The 15,930-nt window shown below is 45.2% G+C and overlaps 1 protein-coding gene across 3 annotated transcripts in view; it reads left to right on the top strand.

Annotated features, from left to right (window-relative positions):
• Nucleotides 1-15,343, top strand: part of LOC135904269 (serine/threonine-protein kinase A-Raf-like) — a 96,866-nt gene extending 81,523 nt beyond the window's left edge. For all 3 annotated transcript variants that reach the window (XM_065434901.2, XM_065434910.2, XM_065434894.2), the window contains exons 2-12: nucleotides 1,987-2,073; nucleotides 5,302-5,414; nucleotides 6,036-6,740; nucleotides 7,280-7,340; nucleotides 7,423-7,530; nucleotides 8,160-8,327; nucleotides 8,429-8,525; nucleotides 9,311-9,570; nucleotides 10,261-10,390; nucleotides 11,250-11,330; nucleotides 12,316-15,343. In XM_065434901.2, coding sequence (XP_065290973.1) covers nucleotides 1,987-2,073; nucleotides 5,302-5,414; nucleotides 6,036-6,740; nucleotides 7,280-7,340; nucleotides 7,423-7,530; nucleotides 8,160-8,327; nucleotides 8,429-8,525; nucleotides 9,311-9,570; nucleotides 10,261-10,390; nucleotides 11,250-11,330; nucleotides 12,316-12,405 — 1,900 coding nt within the window. In that variant the 3' untranslated portion in view covers nucleotides 12,406-15,343. The remainder of the gene's footprint in view (nucleotides 1-1,986; nucleotides 2,074-5,301; nucleotides 5,415-6,035; nucleotides 6,741-7,279; nucleotides 7,341-7,422; nucleotides 7,531-8,159; nucleotides 8,328-8,428; nucleotides 8,526-9,310; nucleotides 9,571-10,260; nucleotides 10,391-11,249; nucleotides 11,331-12,315) is intronic.
• The last annotated feature ends 587 nt before the right edge of the window (nucleotides 15,344-15,930 follow it).

Below are 15,930 nucleotides of genomic sequence, written 5' to 3'. Positions count from 1 at the left end.
TAAAGCGGTGGTATCAGCACCGGCAGCACCAAAGACAACCGCGCACGCGGTTTGTTAACCACGAATGAGGTGTAAAACTCACCAGCTTAACTGCACCAGGTTCTCTTTTTTTTTTTCAAATACGAAATGTCGCAATGTTGACCTTAATTTCACACTGCTGATTTCGCCGTCTAGCCACTGGCAGCGCGTTAGTTGGCGAAGCCCAGCGTACGTGAATAGGTGCCGCAGAAGCAAAACGGTATCGCAACCACGAGCGAGAAGGCGAAACAAACGCCACTTGGCCGCTCTCCCAAAGGGGGCATGATGGAGCGCGGTTTTCCCGAAGAGCGTGCTGTTGCCGGGTGGCGCCACGGTGGTGTATCCCCGAGGTGACGTCAGTGCGGGCACCGTCGCCCCGCGCCTCCTGTTCGACAGCCACGGTTTAGCTGGCGCCATCCCTATTGTTAGCCCATTAAGGGAATTTACCGATTGCAGTGCGGTCGCTATTGGGCCGCTTAATCGTTCCCAGGCTCCGTAAAATGTTCACCCGTGTGACCGGCGGTCTGCGCACGTGCATCTGTGCTTGTGCGTGCTGCTGCATGTTTTTTTTTTTAAGAAGCGACTTGAACTGCGCCGCAACGTCCGCTAATCTTCTTCAATTCATAAAGTTTTTAATCAGCCAAAGGAATCAAAACTGCTGCTGTTGCGGCGCATCAGTTGATCGTTACAGCGCGATACAAGCTAGCATTGAAGTTCGCGTCAGCGCACGAATCCCTCCCGCTCGCATGCGTTATATTTCTGGTGTATTTCACTTACTTCGGGTATAGCAGAATGCTTGCTGATGATTAATTGACGGAGCAGTCACCTAAAGCAGAGGAAATCTGTGGTTGTCGTGTCATTTAAATATATGCTGCCATTTATTGCATAATCTTTTTCTTTTCAACTTTGGTTGCTATATATATATATATATATATATATATATATATATATATATATATATATATATATATATATATATATATATATATATATATATATATATATATATATATGCGTTTTATCGCTCTCGATTCGCCTCATGTATACGCGCAGACAAAATTGGGCATGCGCCTTGCGAGTGGCCGCCGCCGCCGGCAGGTGACCGGCCCAAGGACATTATTAGGGTGGCTAGAATTGTATTCAACTTTACGGCCAAGGCCACGCGGCGGGTCACGCATAGTTCGCGCAGCAGCAGACCGACGCCGACTGGATCAGGAACAAGCGCCGGCTGCCCCCGACGGTGCAGCTAACTTCAGCTACAGCCAAAGGCGCGTGCTGTACACAATGCAAATTCTGAGAGAAGCGTAATACGCCATGCTGCAAATTGACCATGCCGGACGGGTTGCTTGGAGCTGCGAGCTGTGCTACTGCTGGACGAAGCTTACACGTTCTTCTCGTAAATTACTGGACAGTCATATTGCGCTAGACGAGCTACGCTTAATTCAAGCTGAAACTAGCATGGAGTCACCTAGCGTCGCTGTATGACGCTAGTCGCGCGCCGCCCATGCGTTACTATAGCTACTCGAGTAATGCACGCAGGGAGACCCCACCGGCCTTGGTCTTTTGGAGATTGTTACAGCGCTCGGTGTTGCCACGCCATAATGTGCGAAATAAACCGTGTGTCTTTCTTGCTTGAGGCGTCACTCAGTGTGTGCCGTGCGTAGGCTGCATTGCGTTGTGTATCAGAACAAGGTTACAAGAGTTCCAAAAAAGACATCACCTATGAGACAGCGACTGCGAGGATTCGTCAATCAGTTTTTCGATCGTAAATCCATTGCGACTTTACTATAACAAGAGAAGCCACGGAATTTCTTTCTCTGTTGATTTCTTCGCTGCAGCCATTCAAAAATTTTGGCCTCAAGTGCAGGTTTAGAGGTTTTTCATTACTGCCATTATTTCGTTATAAAGAATGGTTAGCATGCACATGGCTAAACTGTGCTGGCGCATATTTTCTCACGATGTGCGCAGGTTGACCCGCACGCTTTCGACGCCCAAGCGCTGCTCCACATGCAACAAGATGGTGTACTTCACGGGCATCCGGTGCAAGCAGTGCGGGTGAGTACCCTTATAAGCGTGCTTGCGCTTGTACTAAAAATAACTGCTCCACTTAGGACAATTAATGTGGGCATAAGTTTAGTTTCACGACTTTTGCAACGCCTGTAAGACACTCTCGGGCATTTGCCGGCATATTTAATATTTGAACGCGTCACATCGCGCGCACTCCTCTTTTGAAATGCAGGCTCCAGAAAAAATTAAGGGAAACAATAGGACGGTGAAAGAAAAGGCTCAGCAAGGCGCAAGGCACGGCAATGGTGCCACATTTGTCCAAAGGTTTCTTTGGTTTCACGCGTGTAGGTGCTGTTCGTGCGCGCGTTCAGGGTCAAACTGTGACCAGCTGTTGTTATATGAAGAAAACGAGAACGACCGTCAGATCTGTTTTGCACTTATGGGGGTCACTATTATCTACTGTGCTGATGGATGACAGCTAATCAGAATGAAAAGTCGGACGCATGAGTCGTCAAAAAACGAAGGGCCGAATTAGCGAGCAGCGGACTTTTCGCGTTGCCTCTGACCTTTCGCTCCCCGTTCTGTCGCAGCTGTGCATCTTTTGCGCCCCATCCGTCCACGCCGGTAGACAACTCGCGCACTCAAAATACCATATATGAAAACACAAAAATAGCGCGACAGAAAGACAATAAGATCTCTTTCATCCAGTAGACACGAAAGAAACACTTTATTTAAACCCAGTTGTTAGATTGCGTTAGGGCCCCCAGTCCAAGACCCCCCTGCAGCTTTAAATTAGAATGTCTATTGTATTTTGTATAGAATGTTCGTGTCAAATCTAAGCTCTCACGAGTCGTTGCAACCAAAGAAACAATTACTGTACTGCAGTGTTATTAACGAGAATAAGCACAAGTTTTGTTATTGAGAGTTAATAACGTAACAAATGCGCAGGGGAAAGAAAAAAAGAACACCAGTATAGCAGGACTAGCATGCCACACGCGTATTGTCGCGTTGTAGTGACGGTGAAGAACCAGACGTCGCCAAAACACTAAAGAGCAAAAAGGATTTCTTCCGTCTCAGTAAATTACCCTTCCACAATATCAAAAGCACCACTCTTAGCACGATAAGACGCTTGGTAAGCCGGAAATAAAAGGACAATACCTAAAGACTAGTGGCGACGCCTGCTTGAAGTTCCCGCAGCAGCTCGCTGTGACGTCATGGATTTTGACGTCTTCTAAGGCAACTCTGTAGCGGTAAAGATCGACTACATTGTGTTCTAAAGGAGGTTGAATTAGGCGTGTTGCGGGAACGTTTACTGAGCCAATCCGGCCTAAATACGAAAAAGAAAGAAAGAAAACAGTGAAATCCGTGACGCCACAGTAGAAAGTTTTAGATTAGTCTACGCAAGCGGCTTGCGTACGCAAGAACTAGGGGCGATGGTACTGCGCAGACCCAGACGTAGGGGTCTGCGCATGCGCAGTACCGTGGCCCCTAGTTGTTGCGTACGCAAGCCGCTTGCATCCACTAATCTGAAACTTTCTAATGAACGTCGAAATGAAACTGAAACTTAATTTTCTCCTCTGATAATCAGTCTATTATTTCAAAATTAACGACAACAGACTATTGAAAGAGCACTTTATATGTCTAAACTGTAATGGTGTTTTGTTTAATGTCCCTTTAAAGACATGGCTACACTTAAAAAAAGGAGGCGTATATACGGGAGAAACTCTCTGACGAAAGCGAACTTCATGCTAAAAGAGGTTTTCATTGGCCCCAAATCTAGCATATAGAAGATACCATCGATTTTGTTGGCACTCGTCACGCTCGGCGGCGCGCAATGTATAGCAACAACGCACGTGATTGCTTGCGCGCAGCATATGGCGCTGTGCAAATCCCTCCATGAAAAATTGTAGTACCGGACCTGGACTCTTTACATCTTCAAATCCCGCCTTATAATGTCGAATTCGCAATCTTGTCTGCTCTGTCCAGAGTGTTGCTACACGGCCTCCGACTGACTCAGAAATGCCGTCATTACAAAATTTGACAATATGGCGCGGAATTTGACGATGTCGAGAATAATATCCTCGGTTTCTTCACGTGCGAAACAGGAATAGCCAGATTCGAGAAAGGAATACATAAGTCCCCTTTCTTATCTGCAATTAACACGGAAGATAAAGCTATATTTTTCAATACTTTTGCGAAGTTTTATTTCTTTTTTCCAGTCGGGGATACCAACAGCGGATATAAGTTATACGCTATGCGTCAGACGTCGCCGGTTTCTGCACTTTGTGCTCAGTTTGGGCCATGAATTTCGAGGAAAGGCAGCACTGCCTGGCGAGCTCCTTAAGCTCCTTGAAAGAACAGAAAAAAAAAGAAATGTCTCTTTATTGGCTCCTCGGTTTGTTGCATGTCCACGAAGTACAAGTTGTACAGGTTTCCTAATGCATCACTGACTTTTCGTATGTTCTGGCGCGCGTGAATAGCGACTGGACATGGGCGGCAGCTTTAGGGTTCCTCGATATATATCGCGCAAGTAACCTCTCGAAGACCACTCTGAGCAAGGGCATCGAAGCGTCCGATATGTGAATTTCGGAAAAGGGCATAAGGAGATGAGAGTATGCTTATTAAAACCAGCCGGGCTAAAAGAAACACCAACAAGCAGCGTATAGTTAGATTCGAGTCCGATCACTCCTCCAGCTGTGATGGAGATCAGGGTTCCAGATGTCACCGTTGATTGAACGCGCTCAGGGCCACATGCGCGGCGCACGCGACCGAAAGGATCAAACGGTAAACGTGATCTCAAGAAGAGAAAAAAAAAAAGAAGAAAAAGAAGCTGAGGATTTCATGCTGACATTCATCATTAAAGGCAGTTTTTGTCTCATTTGAAAAACGGGCACGAAAGCAGAACGGTATTATAGATGTGGCGAAAAACAAAGGGTCGTCTTTCAGAAAGCGATAAGAGGGGAGAACAACGCGAGGCGTCTGAGCTACAGGCTTCTGCGAGGGGGCCCCACTGTAGAACGCGTGCATCGGTCGAACAGCTGCTGGCACGGAGCGCGTCCGTCGCCGCCGACAGCGCGTCCCCGGGCCCAAGCTGCCGGGCGGCGCTGGGCCGCCGTTGGCGCCGTCGAGGCGAGCAGCAGACCGCGGGCGGGCGCCTACCGCCGCCGACCGGCCTCGGTTCGCGCGCCCCTTCGGCAGCCTGGGCGCAAGCAGAAGCCGCCGCAGCTGCGGTTTCGGTGGCGGCAACCGCTGACCGCGAGTGATGGCTCCTTGCAGGGCGCTTTCGCACGAGTCGTGCGCCAACCACAGCCCCCACTGGTGCTCGCCGGTCACCGTTGTCGACATGGGACGCCACGGCGCCGCGGGAACCCACCCACCACAGGATGCAGGTGAGCACGCGATCACGTTCTTTGTTAGTCCCCAGCCACATACAGCCCTAACCTTCCTCCGCGATGGTGCCCCGAACGCGGCAGCAAGGGACGAATCTACGACAGCAAGCTAGCTTGTACCGGAAGGCAACTAGCACAACACGCGCGTAGCCATAACCGATATTCCTCAACTCGGCGACTCAGATCAAGAGACTGCATGATTTGTTTCGGCTGCATGCATATCAGAGGAGATAAGGCCCGCCTTTTGACGTCCACTGTAGTGCGTGCGACGGAACGTACCCGCCTGCTAGCACAGTGACATTTAAACACGCAAAACCACGGCACACGAAACAAAACAAATCGAAAACGCTACACTGCAGTGGCACTTGCGACTTTTATTTAGAAGAAATAGCAATGCGACAAAGATTGCACTTCGCAAAAATTAAATAATGCTTTTACCTTATATAAATACTCGGATTACTTCCGTGGGCCTTGCGATGACAGCTTGCATTTGTGTATTGTGTGGAATGGCTTGCCGATGCGCTGGTCATTCTGCTCTGCAGTGCTTGGAAGATTTTGGATACGAGATAAAATACACGCTCATTTGGAAAGGCCTGATCTCACGCTGTCTTTCACGCGCAGCCGAAGACCGCTGCGAGGAGTGGCGCTTCTCGAGCGTCGGCCACGAGGTACTCACCGTGAGCCCGCTGATGGGCCAGCCGTTCCTTTTCGGCAGCGGCGATCCCGGCACTGCGGCGCCCGCTGCTCAGCTGCAGCCGGCGCTGCCGTCGGCGCCGCCCCGCTCCCCGACGCTGGCCGTGACGGGACTGCTGAAGGTGGTCCACTGGCTCTCCCAGAGGCGCAAGGCTACGCGGCCTAACGCCGGCAAGCAGCACGGCCGCTCACGGCTGGCCGACGAGCAGCTGGCGCGCAAAAAGCACAAGGTCCTGAGCTCGCACCAGCCGGCCGCGGTCACGCCGCCCTGCACGTGCCACACGCGCAAGGCTTCGTTCGCTGCCGGCATCCTGTCGCCCAACGGCAGCCTCTCGTCGAGCGGCTACATCTCGTCGTCGGCCTCGTCGGCCGTGCAGACGCCGTCGGACACCGAGCTCGACTGCCGCGGCGGAGCCCGGGCGCACCTCGAAGGTGGCCACCCCTGCCGGCTGCACTCGACGCGCGGCGCCGGCCTGGTGCGCCAGAACGCGGTGATCAGCGAGCACGGCCGCACGGGCCGCCAGTGGCTGGCCAACAAGGCCCGCACACTCAGCCTCGAGACTAAGGCCAACGACGTGGAAAAGCTCTGCGCTACGTGGCCCCCTCTGGGAAGGTCAGCTGGAAATCCTGCAGGTCAGTCCCATACTAGGATTTTTCACCTGCCTCGCTGCACAGCAAGTCCAGAGCATGGCACTATGGTGGATTTTAATTGGAGGATTGAGTTTGCTCACCTTGGCAAGTGACACTCACTAGGAGCCCGTAGAACTAGATAATATTGGCCTCTATAGTACACATGCCCTCAAAGACATTGACCCCATTGATTTCCTTATCCAAGCTTGAGAATGGAGCCCATGGGACTTGTGTATTCGAGTAGACTTTTGTTTGTGGTACTTTAAACTGTGCATGCTGTGTATGGTACTTAAAAGATATGACAATCACTTGATCCTGGAACATTCTTATGCAGAAATCTTGTGTACAGAATTAGAAAACAGTACAATAATGCTCTATGGCCCTGAGGCTAACATAAATAATAAATACAAAATGATCATATCAATTTCGTAGGCTGTTTATGTGACTCAGAAACTCGTAGTGCATCCTTGAGTGTGAACATGTCGTGAACTTTCCCTCTTTTATCAAGGCCAATGCAATTCTCTTGTTTGTTCCATGTACAGATAACTTTCCTGAAGAACCAGAGTCTGGCATTGAAGAGAGTGAACAGGAAGACAAATCAAAGTGAGTTGCAGGAATCCAGTATTACCAGATAAACATGGCTACATAAGTTGTTTACACATCTTGCCTTCACTTACTTTTCTAGAAATCAGAGCACCAACATCAAGGACACGTTAGGCGAATGGTGTGTGCCGTACAAGGATGTGGAGTTCAAGGAACGGCTACGACAAGGCAGGGAGACAGATGTTTACAGGTATAATATTCTTAGTTGTGTTTAAAATTGGTTGCAACAAAAATAAGTTCAGTGAAGCAAAATTGTTCCTGCCTTTGCTAAAATTATTGTTAAAGTTCAACTTGCTGTATGTTTATAGATATGTGTAATTGTAGTTATACCTAAATGTGTGTATGTTGTCTGCATACTGCACAGATGCAGGCGAAAGTAATTGGAACATTGGGGCTGTGGCCCAACTGCACTACAGAAACTACAAAAAAAGCTATGCTATCGGCACCATCATGCTAAAGGAAGTGCTCAGTCGCAGAAGCTGTGAATGACACTCCGATTCATGGGTAAAGAAACGGATTGAGAAGTGTGAACTGGCTATAAGCACTGGCCTGCACATATGTGTGAACCTATTTCTAGCTGTCTCTTGAGGCTGTTAGAGGGCACTGCAGTGCAGTTCAACCTCTCCTGTGTTCCCATCACTTTGGTACGCCCTTTAGCCACATTGGTGCTCACAGCCCATGTGTTGCTGCAAATAAGTGCCAGTAGCTGTTTCTTATCAGGAAAGAGCGTACCAGGCAAGACAGGCTGTAAAGCTATAATAATCACGATTGCCTATAGGAAGATATTGTATGTCATCTATAATATGGTGATCATTACAGGGGACGTTGGCATGGTGAAGTCCTCATCTATACCTTTCGACACACCAAAGAACAAAATGTTATGAGATTTTGGGAGGAAGTTGGCAAACTCAGCATGATCCGTCATGAAAACATTGCTCTTTTCATGGGTGCATGTGCAGAACCACCACAGTATGCCATCATCACCAGGTAAACATTGTGCTTCTGACATTTTGTGGACGTGGACCATTATGCAACCCTCATCACTGTTGGTGAGCATTTAACTGAATACTTTTTAATTGTATTTACAGCATGAAGAAAGGCCCATCGCTGTTTGAACACATCCATATCAAGAAGCACCACCTCTCATTCCACACCAAGGTCAATATTGCAAGACAGATTGTGCAGGTAAACAAATTATATGCATCATTATTTTGGTCTCTTGTCTTCAAAGTAGCTTGTATTTATGTACAGAAATAGTTGTGGCATGCAATGAAACAAAAGATCCCACGGCTGGTGTGCATTTCCTCCGCTTTCATATTTTCCCTTTATTGCTGATAAGAGACTAACACATATGTAATCCTCTACACGTAATAGATATTTTAATTAGGAAAAATTCCTTCCCAGCCCTTCTTGCCTCCAGTGTCCATTGAGATTATACCATAGTTGCTTCACTAAAATTTAGCTCCTTCCCTTAATTAATCTTGTACATATCTGAGCCAAATACGAGGTAAAACATTCCAGTTAACAACAAAAGAATGTAGCGTGCTAACAGCTCGAAAAAAAAAAAAATCGTCTGAAGCACCATGGGATGCAACAGTTTAGTCCACTGGCAATCTTGGAACTGCAACATGGAAATTTAAAAATTATATGGTTTGATATCTCGAAACTGCACAGTAGGTTATGAGGGACACCGTAATGGAAGGCTCCACATTAACTTTGACCACCTGGGATTTTTTTCACTGTGCGCCTAAATCTAAGTAGACGAGCATTCTTACATTTTGCTACTATTGAAATGCTGTGGGGAATCGCTGCAAACTTGTGCTCAGCAGCAATACGCCATAGACACTGAGCAACTATGTGGGTAGCATGGAACGTTCATCAGCATTGCTACGCCAAAATTGTAGCAGAAATTGTGGCATAAATTTCAGCGTGGCCAATTTCTCAGCCTGCGTCTTCCGTTGTCCTTACAGGGCATGGGCTACTTGCATGCCAAAGGCATTGTGCACAAGAGCCTCACCTCCAAGAATGTGATTTTGGAGAGCCGAGTCAAGCTGTGCCTCATGGATCAAGGTCTTGCGGAGAGAGTCCATGACCTGTCTGATCGTGGCTGCCTTGCACGGGGCCATCTCACCTACCTGGCTCCTGAACTGATGTGCCAACTGAGAGTGGAGCCACCAAATGTCTTCTCAGACTGTGAACCGTCACAAGAGTCTGACATTTACGCCTTTGGGTAAGCCCAAATTCCAGCTTGTGCAAACATTTCAATTCCAGCCTGCTGTACTACACAAGGAATGAAGCCTCGGAACTAAATTGCCATTTCTGGTCATGCTATCCATACTTGTTCTTTTTGTGATGTTACTTAACCACGGATACAAACATTAGTTCAGGTTTGCATTCTGCTAGAAAAATGTTGGATACTTATCATTACTGCTTGTAATCTTCGGCACAATTTGCCCTCTGCCCTTTTTATTTACTTATCTTATGTTGCTTAAGGCCTACAGTGCTGCAAAATTAACATCTGAGCATTAAAACATGCATAACTACCAAGGAAAACTAATGCACGGCTTTATGTAGTTGAAACATACCTCAAGCAACATGCATTTCTTGTTTTTTTCTTTCCTTCTGCAATCTTGCCCTAGAAAATATTTAGAAAGGTTAAGTCTGCTAAGCTTGTGTAATGAATGCTTTTAAATGGGTATTGATAAAACAAACAAAGTTGAAGGATATGCTAATATAAATGAGTGGCACTTTATGTACACTTGCTTTAAGCTAGAGAAATGCATTCTATGTGATACTGAAACAGCTCTAGCATTCTGACATTTGTTCCAATGCATTTATGTTTCCCAGTAAATGATAAATGTCTAGCAGAAAGTGGTACTGTATGGCAAGGCATTAATGTGTGTTCAATCTGCTCTTTCAGGACAATCTTGTATGAACTGATTGCTGAAGCCTTCCCATTTGGCTTTCAACACCCACACTCAGTCATTTGGCAGATTGCATCTGGGCAGCAACAGCCGCTGAACCACCTCCAGTGCACTGGGAGCTTCAAGGTAAATCCCCCCCCCCCCGTTTTACTTTTTGCCAGTGTTTGTTTTCACTGGTTTATCAGTGTTATCAAGCTGTTGCTTGGTGCAAGATGCACTTTCAGTACCGGATATTTTTTTTTAATATCGTCACCGATTTTATAACAAAGAAGGTGTGTCTAGTCAAATTGTGTGTACACTATGGATAGTGTTGTACATTGTTGAATGAATGCGAGAGTTCCAGCAATTACACTGGAATGCACGACGAGACATAAATGGTGGATGCCCTTGATTCGTGAGAGTAGGTTCAACGATAGATTACTCTGCTCGCTGCTATTGTGATTTGACTGTTGCTCTTCTTTCTAGGCACAACTTTGCTCCATAAACAATAAAATTCTTGACTCATGCTTTTGGTAACGTTAATTATTCACTCATTACATCATGACAATATGTTAAGGTGCCATTTGGTGAAATGTAACACCAGTTGATTCTTGTATCTTTAACATTTCTTCCATTCACATCACATCATGCCTCGCATGATCGTTTCATTTATCTAATGTTAATGGCCTTATGTCTGCCCTTCCACGTTGTTCGGGCCAAATTTTTGTAACCTGCAATGGAAGTGGCATAACTCTGGCGCACATACCTATACTGTTAGCATGGCACACGTGAATTACCTCAAAATTAACTGATATGGCCTATTATCCAGATTCTGTAATCACTGCTGCAATACCCAAATAAAGCGGTCATAAATACATTGACAGCCTACACTTCAAATTTTAAAAGCATGAGAAGCACTGTTACCTGTGGTTCTGTGTTAGGATGCATTGTTAGGATGCATGCATGAAGTCCACAATTTTAAGAGAATGTGCGTCTTTGTCTGCAGACACTGATCCATGAATGCTGGTTCAAGGCTCCTGAAGCTCGGCCCTCTTTTGTCACGATTGGACGACAGCTCCAGGAAAATGTAAATATGCTGTTACAGTGAATTCTTCCAGACTTATTGAACTTTCCTGCTTTGTGTTCCAAGATATGAGCATTGGCACAGGTTCTTATAGAAAACAGGGAACCGAAAGAACGCCAAGCTCTCTTGCGTCACTGCCCTGGCCATATGCTAGAATCCACACAGCTTGACTAATGCCTCAAAAGTAGGCCATAATTTTAATGCGCAGGAAGCCAGCATGTGCACAAGCCACTGTAACTAATTGAGAAAGTGGTCCATAGCATTCAGTTGCTTCTTTTATTGAAGCAGTTGTGGTCTCTCCACTAGTGTAAGTATAAAAAGGCTGCATGGTGTGGCCTGGTGTGGCCATTACCAGGCCACAGCCAGTGCCTGTCATGATCTTCGTAACCGAATAGCGACAAAGGCAAAAATGAAAAAAGCCAAAACGGGATGCTTATTGTGTCCTGCGTGTTCGCCACGTTTCATTTCATCGCACTAACATATTGCTACTTGCCGTGGTTGCTTAGTGGCTATGGTGCTGGGCTGCTAAGCATGAGGTTGCTGGGGGTGAATCCCGGCCATGGCAGCCACATTTCGATGCAGGCGAAATGCGAAAGTACCCGTGAACTTAGATTTAGGTGCACATAAAAAAAAGGCCAGGTGGTCAAAATTTCTGGAGTCCCCCACTATGGTGTGCCTCATGATCAGAACGTGGTTTTGGCACGTAAAACTCTATAGTTTGATTTTTTTTAATAAGTTGATATAATTTTATCCCAGCTATAGTCCCTTCTGTGAGTTTTGCCAGTAAAGATTGCTGGTAATGATGCTTCATTCAACCTATTTGGAAGAGAGCCGTCAGCACAAATGTATCCATTGCTAAATTATAGAATCTGATACTACACTCTCTTATTTTTTGTACAATTGCAAGTTTTGTAGCAACCTTAGAGTGACAGCTTTTTAGAGCAAGATCTGGTGTTATTACAAGATTCACTATGTTCGTTGCTTGCAGGTGACTCTCCACAGAAAGCACAGTTCCTCTGAGCCTGACCGCTTGCACCATTCTGGTCTTGCCATTGGCCGACAGCCACTGTGTTCCTAACTGACCCATGTCTACACTTGCGTCACCTGGTTATTCTCCCACTTCAAGTACTACAGTCCATTATCCAATACTCCATGGCAGTGCTTTACACCATCGTCGCAATAATTGTGTGGACAAGCTGTCTTCTTTGCAAGTGGTGGAGGACTAAGTAATAGCACACCGAAACGATCAAAGAACTATTTTGTGCATAAGCTGTGAATAAACAGGCTAGAGCTGCGGCCTGCTTCAGCCTGTGTACTTCTAGGAGATCTCAACTTTCACATGGCAGCTGGCTGCAATCCAGTACAGTAGAGAACAACATTCCAATGCGCACGTGCATGAGATTAAGTTTTTTTTCCTTTCTTGCTTGTTTTTCTTTCTGCGGATATCTAGTGTGAAGTACCTGAAATGATGCAGTGTGGTCGACTAGACTTCTGGAGGAATGTGGGCTCTTCCAGCAACGAACATTTATATTAAACTCCCAGCTACAATGGGCAGTTATGGGTTCTTGCGGGAGCCAAAGTGAACTACTGAAACATAGCAGTTTGCAGAAAAAAAAAAGTCATATGCTAATGTGTAAGCTCTGTTGTACACGCTTCATGTATTTTGCTGGTTGTTAATTGCTCTGAGCTCCTTGGTATAAAATGAGTAGAATCATAGTCTGCAAAGCAGTTAGTAGCCAAAGGCTGTACACATCTCTCGGAAGGCAAAGCTTGCTGGCACACCACTCCAGCAGGACTGCATGATGTTGGACTAGAGCATTATGATAACTAGAGCATTATGGTGCTGATGGCACAAACACCCTCCTCCATGATTCAATTTCTTATATTGAGGCAGGCTTTTACCTACACTCTTGCAAGTACTATTAAGACCATAACAATACAGCATTTACCAAACTTGATTTATTTTACCACACAATTTACAGCTATCTTTTTAAACAATAAACTCAATTGTGCTATCATGACAAATTTTTTAGGACCAGTTTAGAGCACTTTGTTGTTGCTTTCCAGAATCTCAGCTGTTAGGTGCACTGTTATTGGTTCTTTTGATTGTTGGTTCTTTTTGATTTTATGGGGTTGGTGTTGCCAGCAAGGTTAGTTCAGCAGTAAATGTATGAAAACATTTTTCAGTCCTCTCTGTCTAGTCAGTAACGTGTACGATGTGACCACTGGCATCTCCATGCCCTCCAGATGTGTGAGGAGGAAGGGGGTCACCAGCGTAACGGCTGTTTTAAGCTGTTTTCACTTGCCTTATAAGCGGAGCAATCCAAAGAACAGCATGTACATAATGTTTAGTGTTCTACACTTCTCTGTGTCTCTATGAGAGAGCTGAAGTCATCAAAGCCAAAGAAAAGTTGCAGTTTGGTCCACTGCTATTGCGCTCTAGTTTGAGTCTCGCTACAGAATGTGATAGGGTGGCAGACAACATTCATACATGCAAAGTCTGTTGTAAACCACTGCTAGAGCTGGTGCATACTGTACACACAGCTTGAGTGCTTGCAAAGTTTTATTACCTCCAGTGATATTAAATATTCATCTAGCACTTATGTTGCATTATGACGTAATACTGCAGAAAAATTGGCCTTGACATGAAGCCTCCAAATGTGGGCTGCAGTGGCTATGGACCAAACAGTGACAAGTGACTTTATAATGTGTTCCCAGTATACCAGTGTACCATTCCACACTTAGGGTGTTGAATGTTTTCCATCTGTCTTGAAAAGAACAGGAACCTGCAGACTTCATCATCTATGTCATGAATGGCTCTCATCCTTTTTGTTGAATTACAGTGTGCCAATGTAAAGTTGTCAGTCATCAGTCCCATATGTTTTTGTTGAGTTCTGCGATTACCCTGTGCTTTTATTATCTGTAGTCTGTTTGCTTCTTTCTGTTAAATGTTTTGTGATGTCGAGGTAAGAAGCAGTTAGTCTCAGGTGTATTAGTATCAAAACTCTTGCTTTGTATTATTTTACAGAATGACTGTTTTAAGGTAATTAGAACATTGTTAATGAGCTGGTACACGTGTGCTGATAATACTACTGCTTGCTTTCACATGTCGAGTAACTGTTGCCATGAGACTTGACGACTGTAAAGAACAAAATTGTTTGTTGTGTATTGTAAATTGGTCAGTGCTGTTTGTACAGACATGAACCTAGTGCAGGTTCACAAAAACCTCTTGGGTATTGTGTGTGGCTCATTTAAAGTTCAGTATTCAGAATAAAGCAGCAAGTGGGTCCAGTTGTCCAAACACAGTCGAAATATGCAGAAATACTCCAATTAGGTCAAAGATGGTGTATTATATGGAGAGCACAATGTTTTGAATCTGAGGGTAAGTTGTAGTGCATATAGACATAATTTTCCGCAGCGCTGCATTTTCTTTGCAGTATGACATCAAAGGAGTAAAGACTTATGAAACAAATCCTTGAAATGCAGACAATACGAGGTGCAAAGTCTATGAACAAGTGTTCAGGTGAAAGAATATTACAGTGGCCGTATTTAATATATACTAGAAGAAGCTTCATATTTAGGCTAACTACAGGACCAATCTTTGTTGCGAGCATAAATGTGACAGCAAACAAAAATATTCTTCCTGGCTGTACACAGAAGACACTAGTCAGAACTTGCTCTTGCTTCAGAGAGCAATACATTTGATGCACTAGACTTGCACATTGCAGCTATCAGCTGCTTTGAAACAGTTCTTCACAGCTGTTGAACTAAGAGCAGAGAGAAAGCTGGTTATATGAGAAGCATCCTGAACATTCTGGAGAAGCATCTAAAGAGCATCTGCATGCCCACTCTTATTCTGATGAATGCAAGATGTGTGCTGTCAATCTTCCCTGTGAATAGAGCTGTGCATATTTTACTATCGATGCCATGACACAAGAGCAAGTGAGAGTCCTACCTTTTATAAGTTTGAATGTTCCCAGTGTTTTACTGTAAATAAAGTTGTGCTTCATGCTGTGGTTGGTGTGTCATGTTGCCTTCTTAGTGAAATGCGGTGGCTGCATTTTTATTCTCTCAACCTTAAAAGATTTTTCATTCGTCAGTGCTTTGCTTTTACTTAGATTTGCAGAAGGATTACATTTTTTTTAATGCAGTGTTCAATGCAACCTCTTTTATTTTCTGGGTCATGCAGAAAAGAAAATATCACTTAAATGTGGACTTCCATACTGGATAACTGAGCAACTGCAGAGATATGAATGATTGTCAAGAAGTTTAATGTGAAATTTGTGTGAAAAAGAAAGCAGTAAACACAATATCTTTAGAAGCTGTTGGAATAAGAAATGCAGACCATAGTGCAGTTCACTGTAGTTAACTATTTCTGTGTAAAAAATCTAAGAGTGCTTATATAAGAAAGTAGTTTTAGTTTAAAGGGGCCCTGAACCAGCCCTCAGGCTAGTCCGCAGGTAGCACATGCTGCTGTGAACATCTTGGCCAAGTTTTGCTGTTGTGCGTGGAACTTGCAAGTGAGTCGCGCAGTCTCCTTTCTCTCAAACGCCCTTTTCAACAGAAGGCCCTGTCCTCTCTTCTAGACGCACTAGTTTGTCAT

The sequence above is a fragment of the Dermacentor albipictus genome, chromosome 1 (assembly GCF_038994185.2).
Source record: "Dermacentor albipictus isolate Rhodes 1998 colony chromosome 1, USDA_Dalb.pri_finalv2, whole genome shotgun sequence".
Lineage (NCBI taxonomy): Eukaryota > Metazoa > Arthropoda > Arachnida > Ixodida > Ixodidae > Dermacentor > Dermacentor albipictus.
Note: the sequence above shows the minus strand (reverse complement) of the source record. Positions and strands in the feature narration are given on the sequence as shown.